This window comes from Sipha flava, unplaced genomic scaffold, assembly GCF_003268045.1.
Source record: "Sipha flava isolate LNK unplaced genomic scaffold, YSA_version1 46_pilon_pilon, whole genome shotgun sequence".
Lineage (NCBI taxonomy): Eukaryota > Metazoa > Arthropoda > Insecta > Hemiptera > Aphididae > Sipha > Sipha flava.
Window position 1 is genome coordinate 2,012,892 of NW_020273250.1, and position 21,294 is coordinate 2,034,185.

Here is a 21,294-nt window from a genome sequence, read left to right on the forward strand (position 1 = left end):
ATGTATGATTGTAAAATAACATTTAATTAACACAAATTTATAGATGATAGTGATACCAACAATAATAACTGATAAACCAGCTGTAGTCCGTCGTATAAATCCGCAGATCTTTCAGAACGTCTTAAGTCGTCTGAAAACGTAGAGGACCTAAGGATTGAGTCCGTCAGACCAAATCCGTCATGAAATCCGCTCGTGTATGGCGAGCTAAAGATGGATATTCGAATTAAGAAAATAAAATTACACTATTGTGTCGAATGGCACGACGTGATGATAAGCAGTGAGCTTATGCGACATAATGCCGGTCTTTAAAATGCAATTCACAGACCATCTTTGCCACGCGTAAAGATCAATCAGAGACCACTAAGTCTTATAAATTCCAGAACGGTGGCGTATATAACATGACCCGATTCTTGGCCAAACGGTTATCGAGATCAGTCGTATTACGTTTGTAATTTCCTTGTGGGATACATTGTTGTGTAGGAAATTTAATGCCATTATTTTTGGTCCCTGGAGGGTGGAGGGTGCCGGTTTTTGGGAGTTTCGTTCCCGGTTAACTATAACCATAACACAGAGTGATGATTTTTTTACAATACACATATATTAATACTCCAGGTTCAGCGTTTTATTTATTTATTTCTACGTATAAATAATTTGTTTATATAATTATTTACGAGTAAATAATTTACTCTAGTAGTAAACCATTTACTAATTTTTGTTTTATTTTACATTACCATTATGATTGCGAACCGGCCGGTATTTCACTTCCCTAGACTTAAAAATCTGGTTACTGGTATTAACCTATCACATGTGCACCGAATTATAGAAAGCCGATATTTCTATCTGATCGAGAGTTTCGATTAAATTTATTAATATTTCATCGTTTTTGTGAAATTGATTATCAGATATTGCTGTCAGTTAATCGTATAATCGTAATGACTTCAAACTTGTATATGTATTTTATACTATGCCGTGTAGTAATTTATTTGTTGAACGCATTTTTAACCAAGTGAATAGTTTGTGGATGGAGAGCGCAATCGTTTAGTAGTTATAGTAGTTTAGTAGTGATATGGTTAAAGCCGAATTAGTTATGAGAAATAACTGAACGTATAATTCGGAGTTAGTCATATACACATAGTTCGGATCTCTTTGAAGAAATAAAAAATTAAAACAATTTATTGAACGCTGTGAACAATACCTCTAAATATAGGTACGTTTAAAAATGTATATTTTACCTATTTCATACTTTATCATATATATTTTTACATTATGTAATAATAAATAAAAATTTACGGAGAATTATGACCTTTTTTTTAGAACTATATTCGAAGGTTTAAGTGTAAATGATGCATTTTCTCTAATCGGTATTATAACAAGTATTAAAAAAAAAAGTTTTAAAAGTTGTTCAGATAATATTGACCAAGTTCGTTTCATGTGTGCGGTTCAATTTGTTTATGAGAAATGAGCATCGGGTTTTATGACTTTTACGTACCGAATAGTAGTTATTGCTACCAAGAACATTTTTCAAAACACGTTTTGTTGAATTGTTTTATTTGATTTCGAAAAACTTTAACCCGATACACGGATGAAGTGGTAGTTTCACTGTTCACGATAACATTTTTAGTAAAACGATTTGTTATTATCACGTTTTGTAATGAGTTCATTAATGTTTTTTGTAATCGAGAATAGTGTTAATGCATACATTCAACCGTGCGTTTAATCACTATTTTCATAACATTTATTGCCGTTATTATACACGAAATTACCAACGCAAATTGTTGTGTATAAGTGTACGATTAAAACGAAATTGCATTAAAAAGTATTTCACGTAAATATATACCTACAATTAATAATGTATTCATTTACCATAAAATTTCTTATTTTTATACCGATGGAAGATTATACGGCCCAGAGCTAATATTTAACACGACGAGAAATTTACATGGTTTACTTAATTTTTTCAGATGTTTGCTGAGTATTAATATAATTTTTAAATGCTATCGTATAATTATTATTTTCAGTACCCGGATCGAGCTTGGAAACCGTACGGAGATTCGTATTCGCTTAAAAACGTATGGACATAATATGCGTGTGCCATCATATTATTACATGCATATATGTCAGCAATAACGTACATTGTTACGTAAACGCGCCTATAATCGATCAAGATCGAGTGGGTTTTTATTATGAACGTTTTTGCTATCTGGAAAAACTGTGCGTGCGTGATTCACATTCGCGTACGAATCGGCTCGAATGTAACTAATATTTAGCAGTAGATTCCGAAAAACATTATAACGAAAGCGATCCGTGGGACAATCCAAAAACGTCTAGTTTTTCCCGAAAACCAAACCGAGATCTCGATCGTACCGTATGTACTGTTATCAATACCCAATAAGCCCAGATCACTTAACCGTTGCCCGCAAAACGCACACCGATAGAGCGAATGCGCCCGCAGGATAAAATCCCACCCGAGGCAAGATTACAATTCTAAGAGCCAAAACAACCTGTATTTAAAAATAGATGAGAACAAAATCAAATACCATAGAAATCGGTACTCAGGAGACTTTATAATTTTAAGCGATATGTAGTCAAGCGTAAACATTGTAAATTAATAAATTCGTTCAAGATTATACATTTTAGATTATCTAAAAATATAATAAATTTTACTAATCTTTATAAATGGGTCTTAATAAAATAATGTTATAATTAATATGCGTGGTATTAAATTAACAATAGTTTTGAAACAGAAATTTTCAATAAGGGCAATGGACCTTTTGCCCCCTCCCCCTGCGGGCGTGCACACCGATGGAGCGAAACGCGTTTGTGGCATATATCGTACGCGCGTTAATCGTGGTCCGTTGACGGTATACTGACCCATCCACCATTGTAATGGATCCAGGCGGCCAAGTCGTCTTCGATCACCTCGCCGACGGCCTCGATCAGGCCGGGCAGTTGTTCGGCGCGGCCGCGGCGCGAGCACTCGACGGCCAGTCCGGCGGCCACACATACCAGCGACACGACCTTGGCCCAGGTGACTTGTGCGCCGGCCCGGAACAGCTCCCGGGAAACAGACACTAGGACGACGGCTGCGGTGGCCGTGTCCGCGGCATTCCTCCTGAACGCCGGCCGCTGCATCAGGCGGTGCGAGAGCGCGGCTGCGGCGGCTGTGGACATCGGCGTGTCGTTCGCGGTCATGCCGGTCGCGTACAGTTTCGGGTCGAGCCGTTCCAGTTGCAGCCCGACCCGGAGCATGGCCGGGAACACTTCGCGGCGCAACCCGTCCGCCGCCCGATCGTTCGCCGTCCCCGTCGCTGCCGAGCCGCCGACCTGCAGCGGCGGTATGAAGAACCCGCCGGCAACGTCCGCCGTGGCCGTGGACGCAATGGCCGTGGCGCGCGCGCAACGCAGCGCCGCCGCGCATTTCTTCGTGTATGCGCCGGCCCGTTTCAACTTCCACCGCACGTACTGCACACACAGCGCCCTGCCCTGTCGCGCTATCTGCTCCGTCGGCACGGCCGTCCGCCAGCCGATCGTGTGCGATAGTTTGCGGGACACCACATCGCTGACGTTGCTGAACCGCCGGCGTGCCGTGGCCACTGCCATGGACGGGCCGCCACCACCGCCACTGCCGCCGCTGCCGCCGAAGTCGATACCACCCAGCTCAGCATGTAGGCCCTGCGACTGCAGCACCGCGGGGAAGCTGAACTTTCGTCTGAGAACGCCAGTTTGCTGCGATCGGTTATTGTTGTTGGTGGTGTTGTTGTTGTTGAAGTTGGCAGCCAAGCATGAAGGCATGACGAGACCACCTTCGGACATGCGCCGCGCTTCATTACACCTGCGTACGAAACACCCGCATGGTTAGTAAAAACGACAATGGCGTCACGACTTGATAAATTTATTGATTGATTAAATCTAACAGGGTTTTTTTTTTCAATGTATGCTTCGGTACATTTGTTTTGAAACCTATTGCAAGTTCAAAGAACAATCCAATCCAATGTAATATGTTCCAACGTGATGAGATTGTCAGTCGACTGTTATGTTATGTACTCGAAACTTTTGAAACACCTATTTCGCATACGTATTTGTTGTATTTTAAATTGAAATTATGTGAAATACGCCCAGTATGTTGATTGCACTTTAGTAGAATTATGCAATCGTAATTCGAAATTATTTTATCGTACACAAACAAATTGGTGATTGCGTTGTTACAACACGTTTTGCTCTATAGATATTAATTGTTTCACATTAACCACAAGTACGAGCGAACTTTTGAAATTAATTACTAATATTTATCGTCGTCATATTCGTACAGCATAATTTTACTATACCGTTTATATATAATCTAGTCAAAAGCAATATAATATGAAAAATTAATAATATAATCATTATATAAAATCCAAGGTACTTGGGTTACGCGTCGATGTATGAAGTGTAAAGTAATTAAAACGTCATTAGTTACTCTTAAAAAAAAAAAATTGTCCGCCAGAGCAATCACTTTTTATTAGCACAATTTAAGCAGACGAAGTATTGAAAATGATTCATATGCGCTCATTTCATAACTCAAACATTAATTATTATTCAAACACAATTGGTGTCAGCTATATTACATATAATAATATCTGTTGCATCGATGTTATTTTATCGTTTTGTGGATGGTAGATACATGGTTATATTTATTATATTCATGCAAAGTGCGCCGTTAACGTCGCCGCACTAATAAAAATGAACGAAGACAACTGTAGTAAGTCGATTAATATGTGTATGTATGCGTGTTCCACAAATGCATATTATTTGTGTATTTATGTTGTTGACGCAATATTCTGATCCGAATTTTTTTTTGTATGTATTCGTTGTTGGTTATAATTAGTGAATACCATTCAGAAAGAATTAAACGTATTTCTATTCGGACTTGTTAGTATTAGAAAACTAAATGAACAAATTAAACGTTCAAATAACGGATATGTAAATGTACATTATGAATGCACAAAAGTTCGATTTCAATCTTTTTTGGTACATTTTTGAATTAGGATAAATATCTATTATAGAGTATTAGTGATTTTCATTATCGGCTGCACATGAGCTGTTGCGTACCGTTCCGTTTAGGCAATATGTAGTAAAATTAGATCCGTAACGTTGTAGTATACATAGGTACTGAAAGTAAATTAGATGACTAGGTGTACAATACGTATACGAAAATGTACATATACACATGCGCAGCCCCTATTTTTTTCATAAAAAATCGTACTACATATTTTTCAGTGTAAAATGATATGATACTCTACCCTACTTCCATATGATTATAATTTTTAGTACAATGTCAGTAATAGTTTTTTTTATTAATCGAATTGCACATTATAATTAGGTAACTATCGATCTGTTAATATTTTTTAAACTGAAAATGTACTTATATCTGGTATAAATCTGAAAACTATTAACAAATTATTTATTTTAATATGAGAGATGTATAATTTAAAATTTAATAGATATATTTAAGTCATCATCTTTCTTGCTTAAACTGGCTTCTTGAAAAACAACTTCATAGTAGTCTTATTGGGCGTTACACGTTTCCACCAAAAGTAGACCTTTCCCTTTTCCAATACCCGTTTCCACCAAAAGTGTATCATTCTCTTTTCCACCAAATAAGTTAAAATACCTATACTTTTCATGAGTTTTTTGGATTGATGTAAAATATATATAAATATACACACAATATAATCAATGTATATTGTACATTTATTGTATTTAATTTAATTGTATGTTAAACTGTTATCGTACTTATGCATGTACTTTTATGTCCATTAACCATTATAATATCTAAATAGTCAAATACTTTATGAACAAATGAAAAGATGGCACAGTTTAATTAATAAATATCAACTAATTATATATATAGTTACAATTTACATAACTAAGGTATCGTATATCATAATATATTATTTTTTTATCTTTTTATATCTGACCATTTTTTTAAATAAAATTTAACATTTTCCAATCTATATAGTATATATTTTATAATGCTTTTAAATTTATTGAATTATGTATGTATGTCTTAAATAAAGTTATTTCTGTGCTATAGCTTTTAATTTAAGCGTAGTATGCAAATGTTTTGGTAAAAACGTGGTCAGTATCTCATTTGGTGGAAACGGATATTGGTGGAAAAAGGAATGATAAACTTTTGGTGGAAACGGGCATCGCCCGTCTTATTTCTTACGAGTATTTAGTAGGCATACACTTCTCGAATCCGCAGTGCACATTTCCGATTTTGGCCTACACACTATGTGTCGGGGTTCACTAAAAAATAGAGGCTGCACACGCGGGTGAATCGATACTATCATGTCGCATAACTTTGACGAGTGCGCTCCATTCGAAGATTACGTGACCTAGTTGTAAAGGAAAATAATACAGACGTGGAAAAAAAAAACGTTACGTGTGAACTAATCGTGCACATCTAAAAGACACATTTCCTGTTTATTTTAATAATTTTTCCATTGATTTCATATTCATGTTCGGGGCGATAAGACTGCACGAACAATTGATTTCAGTTCTTCGCGCGTCGTCCCGCAATATTTTATGCACGGGTGTACCCGTAGCTAATGCCGCACGCGCGTCTACTCGCAGCCGTGTGATCGACGACCGTTGGTAATGCGCACACAATGCGGTTTAAGTCTTTATATCGTTTATGTCGCACGCAGCGTCGTGCTGTAGTACAGCAGTGTCATGATTTCGCGTGCTCCGTAGAAATCACACGTTTCCAACATTTTTATTTATTTTTTCTTACAACGCTTGTATTGTCAACTGGCTTTAAATAGGTCGTCGGGACCGTAAAAGTTTAGCTATTATGCGTATAGGGTGTATTGATTTAAATTGAAGTGACTCGAAACACATTTTTCGGAACGAACGATCTTTTAAAAAAAATCGATTCTTGAACGTTTTCTTATACCTACGCATAAACAATATCATGACAGTGTTGATGGATCGATGAAAAAATGTAAAAGTAGACGCGTTATAATAATAATAATATTTATTGAAATAAATAAATATTTTAACACCCCAAAGAGTAAGAGTACAGTGAGTGTAACTAAATATCGCTAAATTAATAATTAAGACAAATTGTATACAATTAAATCAAATTAAACATCAATGTTTAAATTATAAATACAATTTTTTAACTTAGTTAAGGAGTCGAAAAAAAAAATCAAAATTATGAATTAAATTACATGATGTTGGTAGGCGGCACATGTTGTTAATAATGTTGTTATATACAGTGGCGTATTTTGAGGGGGTATCGGGTCTTGATCTCCTCCCCGGAAGAAAAAAAAAAGGTCCAAAAGTCATAAATGACTTAATACGAAGGTACCCAAAAAAGAACATTAATTTTTATCATGTGGTTATATATAATTCTTCATTTGTAATAAATTAATAATAATAATACAATAGTATAATTATTAATTCATACCTTATATGTATTTTTTATAAAATCATTTAATTTAAAGAAAAATTTAAAACCTTTCCTCAAAAAATTTGAAAATATTTCGCTGGTAATATATATATATACGAGTATATGTGTCTGTGTGCGTTTGCTATACTTTGGGACATACGTAAAACGGTATTCGAAAACAATATATCATAAGAAAACATAAACAAGTTTTCAAGTTTCGGAGCAATTTGATCGATTTCATGACATTTTTTCCAATAGACTAACCGATAAACAGATTGCAAAATAACCATATTTTATATTGTAGTATGATTATCAAACTAAAACGATTGTTACTACTGAGAAATATAGTATTGCAAAATCGATGACGTATACACACAATGTTAAAAAAGTATTAAGTGATGGGTCATAAAAAAATATATAAATCAAATTTTGTTATACTGTAAGATTTAAATAAAATACATTAGTATATAAACTATAAATAAAAAACAACTTTTAAAATACAATTTGTCAAAACGTAATTATAATAGCATATTATGCTTGTACGTACACGTATTATTACCAAGTGCAAAACTGATGCAAGTTGCATAATATTATCAATTTTTTACTTAGTAAATAATTTTATGAGGTGATTTTTCATTTTAATGATATCATATTTATTGTTGCAATAATTTATACAGTAATGACGTAATGAAAAATGTGATAAATATCTCGAATATTACATAGAACTTTGTTTGCATTCGAATAATATGTGCGAAAATATTTGTAAGCGTTAAGTCTTATTCTAAACCAAAAATAAAAATTACAATATTTCATTATTTTAATGGGGAAATACAAAGATTGATTTTTATGACTGAAATTGAAATTTTTTGGGACATTTAAGTTATGGCAACGTAAGCGTATAAATACTAAAAATATATTTGTTTAGTTAATTGACTTACGGTTAAAAATATGTTACATATAATATATAAGTAGATACTAATTCCATCTATGTGTTGTAGACAAGTCATATGAGCAGCGTCAAAATTGAACACTTCACACCGGATCATTGAATGTTTTTTTTCTACTTAATAGTAGACAATGTCAATGCGAGTTGGTTGTAATTTTAATTTAAAAATACATTTTAATCGAGAGTGAAATTTACAGTTGAGCAATTTTAAATATAAGGCTTTATTCATTTTTATTAATTTATCAATTTATTATAATTCAATTCATAAAATGTACGAATTTTCTTTTTGAAATTAATTTATTGTAAAAAAAACAAGCTGACGACAAACCACAGATACGACTATCTTTCTCGTTTACAGAAGTACAAATTAGACAATGTTTGTATTTCCAACCATATAAATCATTGAGATATATTTACCAGGAAAAATAAATAAATAAAAATAAGAATTATTGACGTAAGTACCAAGTTGAATTTGTTATTGGTGTTAAGTAGGCGTTTCAAAATTGACACTCAGAGAACATCGTGTGTTAAGCGAATAATTTATTTTATATGTAAAAAAAAAATGAAATTTTGCAAATCTCAGTAGTTAATTTGTAGTGCTTTTTAAATAGGTCAAATATTGAAATACCTGAATAAGTATTTATATATAGGGAGTTGTGGTTATCGCCAGTTTGCAGTTTAATAATATAAGTTTTTAATGGTTTTTAATGTTCTAGCCTGTATATATAAATATAAAATATGTATAATAAAATTTTAGTCATTAAAATCGATCGTATATGATGTGGAAAATTAGTTTTATAGAAAATACCATTGTTTTCAAATTAATACAAACCACGATTACGATAAAACAATGCATTCGATAGTTTTAGATAGTAAATACATTAAAAAAAATATTAACTGGTAAGTTTACTACTAAACAGGTCTTGTAAAAAAAAAAAAAATACACACAACACATAAATCACAAAACCGGGTATTATTAAAATATGTATATGTATATTAATTTTTTTTTTGACACTTCTAAAATGTCTAGACCTAATTAGAACAAAACGATTGGTGTAACGAAAAGTATAACCATTGTAATTACGTATGTATTTTAAATATGCTATACGCATGTAGTAAAAATTATAATAGATATAATAACCGTGTTTAACATCAAGGTTATCAAATAATATTACCCATTCGGTTTATCTATACAATATAATTTAAAGGTAAACTATCTAAATACATCATCAAGTATAATACAAGAACTTCAAGCGAAAAAATTATTTTTCACACAATTCAGCCATTTTTATTAAAATCCATTAAAGTTTGTGTAAATTATCGTAGGTATGTAAAAACTGATATTTAAATTTAGTTCATATTTGCCTAAAAAATATTTTAAATTAATTTTAAAATAAGTAAAAACTTATTTGCTAAAAATGTGAGAAGTTCCTGTAAGTTGTTTTACCAAATACATATAAAATGTGTCACAATAAGTGGAATCGAAATTATTTGCTTTAATTTTTCGAGTTATTTTTGAGAAATCAATCAATTATAAATAAAACTCAAATATCCTTGCTATCATTCTTAATATCCTGATAAACTCCATCATTCTATACTCGTAATAAAATAATTATTTTAGTTTCAACTAATTTAATAGTTTTATTTTCGTACAGTTATTGAAATTTTGATTAGGAAAAGCAATTTAAAATGATTTATTATTTTTTTTAACTGTCATCTCCACAAAAATAATAAAATATATATATATATATACGGATAATTACTAATTTGACATAATAAACTTAATAATAATTATTAATTTTATCACGTGTTGAATACTTCAAACGGCTTGTGATATACTTTTAACGTGAATACTATTTTTAATAGTAGATTTTACATTAGGCTTATAAATGTATAAATAATTGAGTTAGGTGCAAGACTTTTAAGAAAAGTTATAAACGCGATAATACCAGATCATTATTTCATATTATAGTTACTCGTATTTGTTACACTCACATAGCATTACAAGATTTTGGCAATGAATCATGAATCAAGAAATCAGGAATACAAAATTAAAACTATATATTGTAGCCTATATGTATACAAAAATGTGGTGCAATTTTCTACAAATGTGAATACGATTCGAGCTATGACAATCTGCAAAATACTCATATATAATAATTATTATAAAATATGAAAACTCGTGTGAAAACTCGGTTTGGTTCTGGAAAAATAATAGTAATATCATGTTGAATATTACGTCTGTTTAAATAGAACAATGGTACTTGAACACGCCAAACATAATAAAAGCTGTTTCGTAAAAAAAATCTTTAGAAATTAATTTATTCGAGTGCAGGATGTTTGAAAAAATATTATAAAAACATCAATTTTTAAATTGCACGGTAATTTGTTGATATGGTTTAAGGTCTTCTACATTATTCTTCAACATTTAAATGCTTTTGAAATGATGGAAAACTGAAAACGAAAAATAAATAATTTGCTTGATTGTGTAAGTACACATTACACTTATCACGATTATTGAATACTCAACATTACGTGATAATAATATATACCGAAACAGAAAATAAAGTAATATAATAGTAAAGTAGATCGGCTCATTATCCAAATAACAAACAAGCAAATATTATAATGGTTTATACTGTATACCGACGTGTGTGTTAAAACATTTTACCGTAGTAACGTTAAGATAACTCTTACGGGCAACGCGGCAAAATCAAATTGTTTTCAGAAATTTTCGAATTTCGAACTCAAGCCAAGTACGTATGTTCGATTAATCTACGTACAATTATGTACATCAGCTTATGATTGTTTACGTGTTCATAGTTGACAAAGTCCAATAGCGTGTTTAACCGAAAACGGGTAATTTTGTTCAATACTGTTAGTAGTACTACTACAGGTACGCACTATACAAATACGTATCACTGAACAATACGTGTAAATAAATATGCGCGTCCGTGGCTGTTTTTTTTTCGTACGAAGTTCTGCGAAATAAATACAATGCCGGTGTAATTTATGATGGTTGCACAGCAGTGTGTTGTTGCGGAATCGTGCGTGTCGAGTTAACCGTTTACCGATACGAAACGGTCGTTTGGAATCGGATTTCGTACGAATGTGCCGTTCGAACAGTGATGGATTCAAGGGGCGCCCCGTCGTTCTCGCGAAATAACTTAACGTTGTCGAATGCTGTTCCTTCTGTTACATATCATCGTCGTACCATTGATTATAAATATTTATAATATTTATAATCAATGGTCGTACTAACCCGACGCGTAGCTAAACGTTATCATCAGGAACGGTAGGGCAGTAGGAAATAAAAACTTGAAACCGCAAAAATCTCTCGTCCACTGCGGGTGAAATATCTTGAGCACGCATTTCAGTACCTTAGTATTAGTAGTTCCCGAGTGCCCCTCGCGACCATACGAGAATAACGTGGTACATATTTTAACTAATATACTGAGTGACACAATAGTCGCCTAGAAAATGGTATCTCTAATTACAGGGCGACAACGAAGTTTTGGCAAAAATTTAAACATTTTTAGTTATTTTCTAATTTTATTTGATAGTAGTCATTTATTACGTTTGATTATGTTATTTGTTTATCATTTCGTTTAACGATTTTTAATTGAAACATAAATTATATTGATTATCAAAATACCTTCAATGGAAAACCGATATAAACTATACGATGTATGTCATATGATATCGAATAAAACAATTTTCGCATAAACCCGAAACCGTATTATTTTATATTATTTTATATTTGTAGAAGATTACAATGAACACTTTTTTCTCACACACTCATAGTTAATTAGAAAAAAGCTTCAACCAATATGCGATACATGCCACTGATCATTAACTGCCGAACACATAGTGGAGGAGTACACATATAGTGTACACAATATAACTCAACACGCACCAACCTGAACATGTCATCCAACATAGTAAAAGTACTTTGCAATAGTAAAACTTTGAAAATTATCACATTCTTAAGTATCACAAATATTACTAGTAAATCTTAATTTTAAACCTAACTTTACCTATAAAATATGTAATATTGTAATTTTAAACCTGACACCTATAATATGTAACATCTAATAGCTAATTATATTTGCTATTGAAGCCTTAATTTTTAAATACAAAAAAAAAAAAAGAATGAACAATTAAATGAAGTAATCGTATAGCGATAGTTTGATTAAATCCATAAAACTCATTTACATTTCATGTATCTATAAACTGCTTTGTTTGAAATTGAGCCGATGTGGAGGTATTTTATGTGTAAACAGTCCAGGACAAATATCGCACTAATTTTTTTTTATATAATAACATATACTTTTTTCTGTATCATTACATGCATTTTTTTTGTATTATTACTTAAAATAAAAAAATAAATATTACCTAGATACCTAGAAAAAAAAATATATTAATTTATTCAGTTATAAAAGAACTTCTACAATGTATACATTAAGCAATTTTAACTTTTTTATTTGATTTTCATGGCTAACGAAGTTAACATGGGTCGTGAAAATTGTTTGGTAAGAAAAGTGGGTCGCGGGTCGAAAAGGTTATGGACCATTGATATATACCATTACGAGTTTGAATGATATTATTAGAGTTTCTACGGTTTGAAAAACTTTCTTGCACTGAAATTTATTTTTCTTATGGGTTTTTCATGCTTTGTTGATGTTCATTTTATCGATTTTGTTATTATATGTGTGGACATTTTTTTTTCGCACAGAAAAAATTCCTTAAAGTATTCACTAGCTGGACGTGGAATGTCGTAGAAGAGACCAGTGGTGTATTAATATGCATGCACTATAGGCGTGCTTATAACGTGCCTATAGCGGAACATTTTGAGGGACGGCAAATTTTTGAAGATTTTACGTTTTACGATATTACATATTATTATATTTATATACGTTTTTAGGTTTTCTAATATTGTAAAATATGTTATATATACTGCTATATGAAAAAATAATAGACAATAGCTTTCCCCATCAACAGTTAACAAGATATCAATTTTCATAATTTCTTATCATCGTCTATATATATATATATATATATAAGATTTGGGAATATTTATGAAAGTAATCATCGATAATTTTTATAAAAAAAAATATCTAGCAACATACAATTATTCTGAACTCGGTCTATTTTTAGCTTTCCGTGTGTGTAAATATTTTGTACGTAAATCGTTTTCCTTTTATTTTTTCACTAACTTTTTATTGATTATTTTTACTATCCTTTTTTTTTTTTGTGAAAATGAGTAGAAAACTGTTAAAAAAATTGCCAAACTAAAGAGTGATAATTTGCATAATGTTTTAAATTAAACACAAATCGACTGATTTTTTTTTAAAATAAAGCTTCTACTACTTGTAGTGGTAAAAGTACTGTAGTGACTACTAGTGATGGGCAGAAGTGACTAATTCCTACCGACTTAGTAATACTGTGTGACTAATTTAGTGATTCTACGTGATATAATAAGTAATTTGACTAATATTTTATTCGACTATCTATGATCGTCTCAAACTGATGAAAAATTAACAATTTAGCATTGTTACTAATAGAGAATATTAAAATAATTTAATTTCGAAGATTTAATCGACACTTTTGCTACGACCAGATGTCGACGTAGACCGATATAATTAATAACTATCATATCCGAGTTCGAAGAATTTATTTTATGCAGTTATTAATTGTCAATAAGAAATGTTCAACTCTTAAGGGATTATGATTTATTATTTAAATAAAATGCGTTACTTAATCAATGTATATTTTATAGTAAATAAACGATAATCTAGTCTAATATTCTAGTTATTTAAGGGCGGCAATCTTCCACAGGCCTACAATCGGGAAACATTTATATTCGCTCCTGGAAGAGACCGTCTACTTACCGACCGGAATGACCGCGGGTGATGGCAACGTGGTCGCTGCTCGGCGGCAACCTATGGTCGCCGGGTTCCGTCATCGGCGGGGGCACGTCGTGCGATCGTCCCGGCCGGACCCGTAAGTCCCCGGTCAGCCGTCTGGTCGAAACGTGGCCGACGAGCGTTTCAAAAAGAGATAAAAGCCGAACACGTTTCAAAGACGAAAACCGTTTGCGCTCTGGCACGCAATCCGCGTTTACGGTTTCGAGGTACGCACTGCACTGCGGTGATTCGCCACGTTCGTTCACTATTGTCGCACGGAAACGTGTACCGCTACCGTGGCCCAACAACGACAACAAAAACAACAACAACAACAACGATAATAGTAGTAACGATCATTACGTGTAAACGCGCTGCCGGCCACCCGGAGGAAAAGGGATCGGCGAGCCGCGCGCCGATAACGGATTCACGGTGGCGACCGGCGCAGAGCGTACGTAGGTGTGTGGACGCGGTTTCGCGCGCGCGTTGTACGACCGGCGTTGGAATCGGTGAGAGTCGTCATCGGCCCGAACGCGGGTGCACGCGAGTCGACCGACGGCGGATCGTTTCGCGCGATCGTCGGTCACACATCCGCTCGGTCGCGGTCGCCTGTGACCGCGCGATTCGCAACGACAACACGCGGCGGCGGCAGCGTTCGCGAGACCGCCGCCGATATGTTGTTCGGCCATCGGTTCGGTACGAGCTTTTATTTTCCCCGCCGATGTTACGTCAGTACTGCGCAACTGTTAACGTGGACTGCAGCGCGTGTTTAGCCGCCCGACAATGGGATGAGATGACTTCGGGGCGCCGAGTATTTTGTTCAATACGATCCGAGTTCGAGTGGGAAAATCAATTTCCGCTTCTAGAGATTGGACGAACGGATCATTTATTTATTTATTTTTTGTATTATTGTAAATGCAAATGAACGTCCGGTGAAAGATTTGGTCGGTGTCCGCTTAAATAATTCGCAGTGCGGTTATTACCGCGGTCGTCGCGACACCCACTGTTGGCGTGTATGGTCATTTAGTCTGTAATTAATTAGTTTTTAAGTTGGACATAATCATTTTGATCTTCTGGTCAAAGAAAAAAAAAAACAACTGACAACGTTTGCTGTGCACGCTGTGTTGTGCGATGTGTGGACAAAAGTGGAGATGACATTTCACATACACGCTCTAGGCACTTTCTGGGTCAATATATATATATATATATATATTGATATCGGCGGGTTGTCTTTTATTTTATAGAACATTCTTAAATGTTATATATATATATATATATATATATATATATATATTATAGATACATATATTTATACAATTTTGTGAGAAAAACCATATCAACGCATCTTAACAGTATTAACATATTTATTTCGTGACGGAGAGAGAAAGAGAGAAAAATAAAAAATATGGTGAACAGCTCAGATTACAATATTTACCAACACACATTCGACACATGCAATTACCAATAATCGTCGTTTGTCGTAAGGTAGAAAAAGTGTGAAATGAACACGAATCATGAAAGGCAAATGTAAACACCATACTTAGTTGTACAGACATAATATAATATGTTTTCACACATAAATGTTCATTATTATTTTATAAATCATTGGATAATATCCAATTTATACGTATATTATACGACTAGGGAAATGTTGGGAGCATTATTATTTATTATATTTATGATCAAATAAAACAACACTAAATTAATTACATAATTTATATAATTAAAGAATTATGAGGTGACATTTTTTGTTTCAACTAATAATTATGACAAAATAATGAAATAATATCATAAAATATTATTGTAAGTTGTAAAATGTTATATGATTTTACGGATAGTGAATTAGATAAAAAAAAAAAAATTAAAGATTAGGTTGAATGAAAACAATCATTAAAATTACAATGCTATATTACTTATCTCAAACCATTATATATTGCACTAAATACTGTCCATAAATTGAACATTACTTTTTATAAGAACCATAAAATTATACTAATAATTATTTACTTAAAAGTTTGATAACTTTTTATTGTTTATATGAACAAATTGCATTAATTTAATTGGATAAAGCATTTTTAATCGGAATTAAATCCAAAAAAATACAAAATAAATTTTAATCATAGAATATGTCATTTAAAAGAAAATAAATTAGATAAAAAATACTGATCAAGAGCTAACAATAAAATACATTAGGCATGATTTTTGTGAAAATAAATATAAAAGTAATAATCAATTTTATTTATTATTTTTTTAAATTTAATTATACTTATCAATTAATATAAGTAAATATAACCTAGTCGTGTACGTGCATCCGAGGTAGACTGACATGTTTACGCGTTGAGGTATTGTTTAACGCTTTTAAAGCAGACACCGTATTCCGATTAATTTTTCTCGAAGCCACAAAAAACAGATAAAAAGTGCACGATCGAGCCTTTGTCGATTTTGAGTCAGCCTAACTAAAATTCTACCCTCGGGAGCACATGTAAATTGCAATCATTTTTTACCAGGCTCTGCTGGCTAAATCGGTAATTTTACTATTGCTATCTTATTAACCACCTCGTGGACCGTAATTAAGCCATAAGCAACATAACTTATCTTCCTATACACGAACATTAATAGATAACGGGGAAAGGTCTATTTTCTACGGCACGTGCCATTCCACACACCAAATCGAGACTATACGTAGAGTGTCAAATGCGCAACGAATACATAGTACTGCAGTGATTCACCCAAGTTGTAAACCGTTGGAAACTCTTAATGATGGACAAAGCATGACAAAGGTAGCAGAACTAGCTGATTTATAGAATTTGATTCCCAGCCAGACCGAGACAATGCAGCACGCAGATAAGGGGTACTATATATAAAACTAAAAGCAGCCGATTTGGCGTTAAGTTCTGGCAGGCAAAATACAAATATAAGCAGATCACAGGCAGAAGAGTCTTACCGAAAAGCCTTGGAAAAGGTAACCAGACATTTGGAGCAAGTGGAAAAGGAAGTAGCATTGGCAACCAAAACGAAATTGGAAATTAAAGAAGGCATAAAGGACCTAGGTAGGAATTTTAGGAACCTTCTTAAAGTGGACTAGTTAATTGGCAAAGTGCAGCTCACAGACGCTATTGATCAAAGGCTGCGGGTCCTACAGTATACAAAGAACAAAGAATTGCATTGATAACAACGTGAACAGCTGGAACATATTAAAGATACAATGGAAGCAATGAAAAAGAAGCAAGAAAAATAACAATGCTAAATACAGGAAATGCTGGTATCGCTACAAAATCAGCTTACCCTGCTCAAGCCATGGCTAGAAACATGAGGTCATACCCAGCAACCGAGTAGAAACCAAGACAGGTAAATCGAACGAAGACGAGAGAAACCTAAGCATGAGATATGCAAAATAGGCAATGATGTTAGAACCATGGATACGAGGTGAAAATTGGTAAATAGACGGGGATTAAGCGGAACACAGACAACGAATGCTAGAGTTACAGAAAGGCAACGGTCCCCAGCAATCTTAGTGAAGGTGAGTAACAGTTCTTAATCTGAAGTTTTAAACAGGAGCTTAAAACAGGAGCAGATATGAAATCGGCAGCAGATTAGTAAAATTTGATTTCGTTTTCGTGATAACTTATCGCATTATTGTTTCATTTTATTTGAAACTATAAAATTATAGAAGCATTTAAATTTTTTGTCAAAAATATTTAAATTACAATTTACTAGTTATTAGTCCGTAGATTTATTATTTTATACTAAATTCACATAAAAGTTTTAAATTTGCCTATTTCTTAACGCCTTTAAAATTTATTTTAATTTTCTTACTTGTGAAGAATTAGAATGTTGGGCCAATTAAACCGAGAATTAATTAAAACAATTTAAATAACTAGTTTTCTAAATTTAATAGTTTTATGTTTTATTTTAACAATATTACAATTAAATAAATTATATTAAATTTATGTATTAATATCATATGATTCTTTGGAAATGTATTTAAATTATTTTTAGAAGTTTAATTAGTTTTAAATTTTCCGAATAGTAGTGAACAATAATCAGAATTTTAGGAACGTTTACATCAATTATAATTTAAATAATAATTAGGTTCTTCCTGTGTATATGTATATATTTATTTTAAAATAATTTATTGCTGCTATCAAATTAATTTTTTTTTTTTTTTAATAGACTAGTCAATATTGTCAATATTAATTTAAACTCTACATTATGTGATGATAAATTTATACTAAACAGATAATATAATACTTGCATCAATGGAAAAATATAATCTTCCAATAAATAATCTAATACATAGATTCCCAAAGTGTGCGCCGTGGCTCCCTAGTGCGCCGTGATGTATGTATAAGGGCGCCACGCCGTCATGAAATACTATCGGTTCTAACATTTTCCTTATAATTAGTCATGCTATGACTTAGAGAAGGGTGCCCTGAAAAAACCTTGGATCAAAAATGGCGCCTTGAGTCGAAAAAGTTTGGGAAGCACTGATCTAATAACTTTTAGATACTCAATTGTAGAAGATAACTGATTTAAAGGTTTTAAAAGAATGGATTTGAAATGTATTATGTTCAACAAGATAAAACAAAAGCAGAATTATAATTCGAAAATATTCTGAGTAATCTCCCTGAAAGTCGTGAAAAAGAGGGTAAAACAAATTGTTGACGATTATTTGAATAAGCCAAGTTACGCTTAACATTGTTTTTCAAATGAGATTTTTTATTTTTAAATTAAAAATAATATGAATTGATTCGTTATTTATACTTTTTGAAATTCGTGTTGAATAAAAAAATTTAAATAAATTGTGTCTAAATATATGATTATCACACAGGATATTGATGGTAGATGTAGTTAAGTATATACACAGGATAATGCATACTTCAAAACCTTGTGTCGTGAACTGGATGAATATGCTAGGTCGTATTATTTGTATAAATTTGAAAGTAATGTTAAATCGTTACATTCGAAAAATGATTTTGAGCGAAGGTCAGAGTAATATGCATATTGAATAATTTATCTAAAAATAATTGTAACTTAAGTGTTTCATGAAATCTTGTTGATTATTTAATTTAATTATATTATTGTTGAATATTCATACAGATTTACAATAATTTATGTACACAAAAATATAAATCAAATGACACATTTTGAGGAATTAAATGTTTAATAATATTTAACGAATACAGTTAACTTATTAAGAACAGTATTTCATTGTATGAAACCAAAATTTAATAAAATAAAATAAATATTAAAAACTAGAATTTATACAAGTATAATAAAACTATATAATATGAATCATATTTATATTAGTTGGTTTATTAAAATTGGTTTTTATTTTTATTATTTAAATCATAACAGTTCCAATATTAAGGGTAATTGAATCTTTTAAAAATATGTAATGTATTCAATGTTTTATTATACTAATCAGAAACGTATTACATATGTGTTACATTTTTTTTACACTTTGATAAACTATTAGTTACTAATAAAATTGTAATATATGTTGTTGCGATCAATTTCATCTAAACTTAAGATTCTAAAATAATTGCTGCATGAAATAAATGTAAATAGCAATTTTATCTAATTAGAAAAACGTGAAAAGTGTTTACTAAATAATTAAAATGAACTTAAATCAATACATTATTTTCATTATTTAAAATTTAAAAATAAAAACTATTTATTATTGATATATTTTATTTTTGATTTATCATAAACCACGATTACATTAAAACCACGATACAGTTTCGTACAGTAGCATGTACTTACGTTCATGTTATTAAAGTGTGGTAACCATACTATTATTTTTTAATTTTATCATTCTAGTGACAACGTAAGTTTTCATAGTAATTTACTCATTTTATAATGCATACTTTTGTTCTCTTATGTTGGTTGTAATCGATATATTTTCGATATTAATAACACATTTTTTATCACTTTAAAAATATTATACCTTCCTAGAGTTTATGTCAAATTTTCTTGTAAACAGTGGTTCCAATAAAGTATTAAACTGTGAAAAGTTTTTCAATAAAAACAGAAATATATTATTATGATTGCGATTTGTTAATTTTAATTATTGATAGATGTATACACATGCTAGCATAAAACATTTTTAGTTTTATATTATTTCATCTGAGGCTTTTTTTCAGCGATGTTCCGTAAACATATATTACAACATGATATATCCGGAAAACAATTATCTTTTTGATATAAATCTTTCGTAATAATTTGAACTTGTAATTCTTTATATTATAATGGGTACTAAAAATACTAAGTATATATACAGAATGTATAAATATCTCCTATATGACCTCGTCTTCCCGCCATTATCTATATTATAATGTCTGTGTATCATATATAATATTTATCGTTGGTATACATCACAATGTATCCTTGCCTCGTTTTGTGTATGCATGAAATATTTACCGTCATTTTAATTTCGGCAGTTTTACCTGCCCCGTATAAGAAAATAACAACAGCTGCACAATAATGCGCGTATAATACATTTCGTTCGTTTTGCTCAGCTATGTACACGCGAATGACTAACGATAAATAACAATCGATATGATCTGCAGCACGAAGAAAGCGTTAATCCTGTCGTAAGATTTGTATTCAATCAATTGATGTGTCCATCAGAATGGACAAGAGTAAACTCAATTTTGGCGCAAGAGAAATCTGTTGCGCTTGATTATACTGCGCGATAGGAGACATACTCACTTCGACACACCTACGTTGACAAATCTTAACAGTACACGGATGTCGTATAGTGCTCGTGTAGATCGCATTGACCGTCGTGTAATTTACATTAACATAATATTATTATGTTCTCAAAACTGCAAGAAAATGCTTGTTGGAAATAATGTACATAATCAGATTCATGGATTTCGAATTTTCGATTACTATTTATCTGCAACTGATGTACAACATTATATTATCATAAATTAAAATTTTGCTGTAGGTCTGAATAAGAAGTAGCCATACTTTTGTGACCTGGAAATCTTGTAATAGTGGCT

The 21,294-nt window shown here is 32.0% G+C and overlaps 1 protein-coding gene across 6 annotated transcripts in view; it reads right to left on the reverse strand.

Moving 5' to 3' along the window:
• The window catches only part of LOC112689803, a 39,750-nt gene that overhangs the window by 2,393 nt on the left and 16,063 nt on the right, over positions 1-21,294 (reverse strand). For 5 of the 6 annotated variants that reach the window (XM_025563659.1, XM_025563660.1, XM_025563664.1 and 2 more), the window contains one exon: positions 2,872-3,832. In XM_025563659.1, the coding sequence (XP_025419444.1) occupies positions 2,872-3,832 (961 nt within the window). Of the gene's footprint in view, positions 1-2,871; positions 3,833-14,272; positions 14,941-21,294 lie in introns of those variants that run through there. The other variant, XM_025563661.1, reaches the window with a different exon arrangement.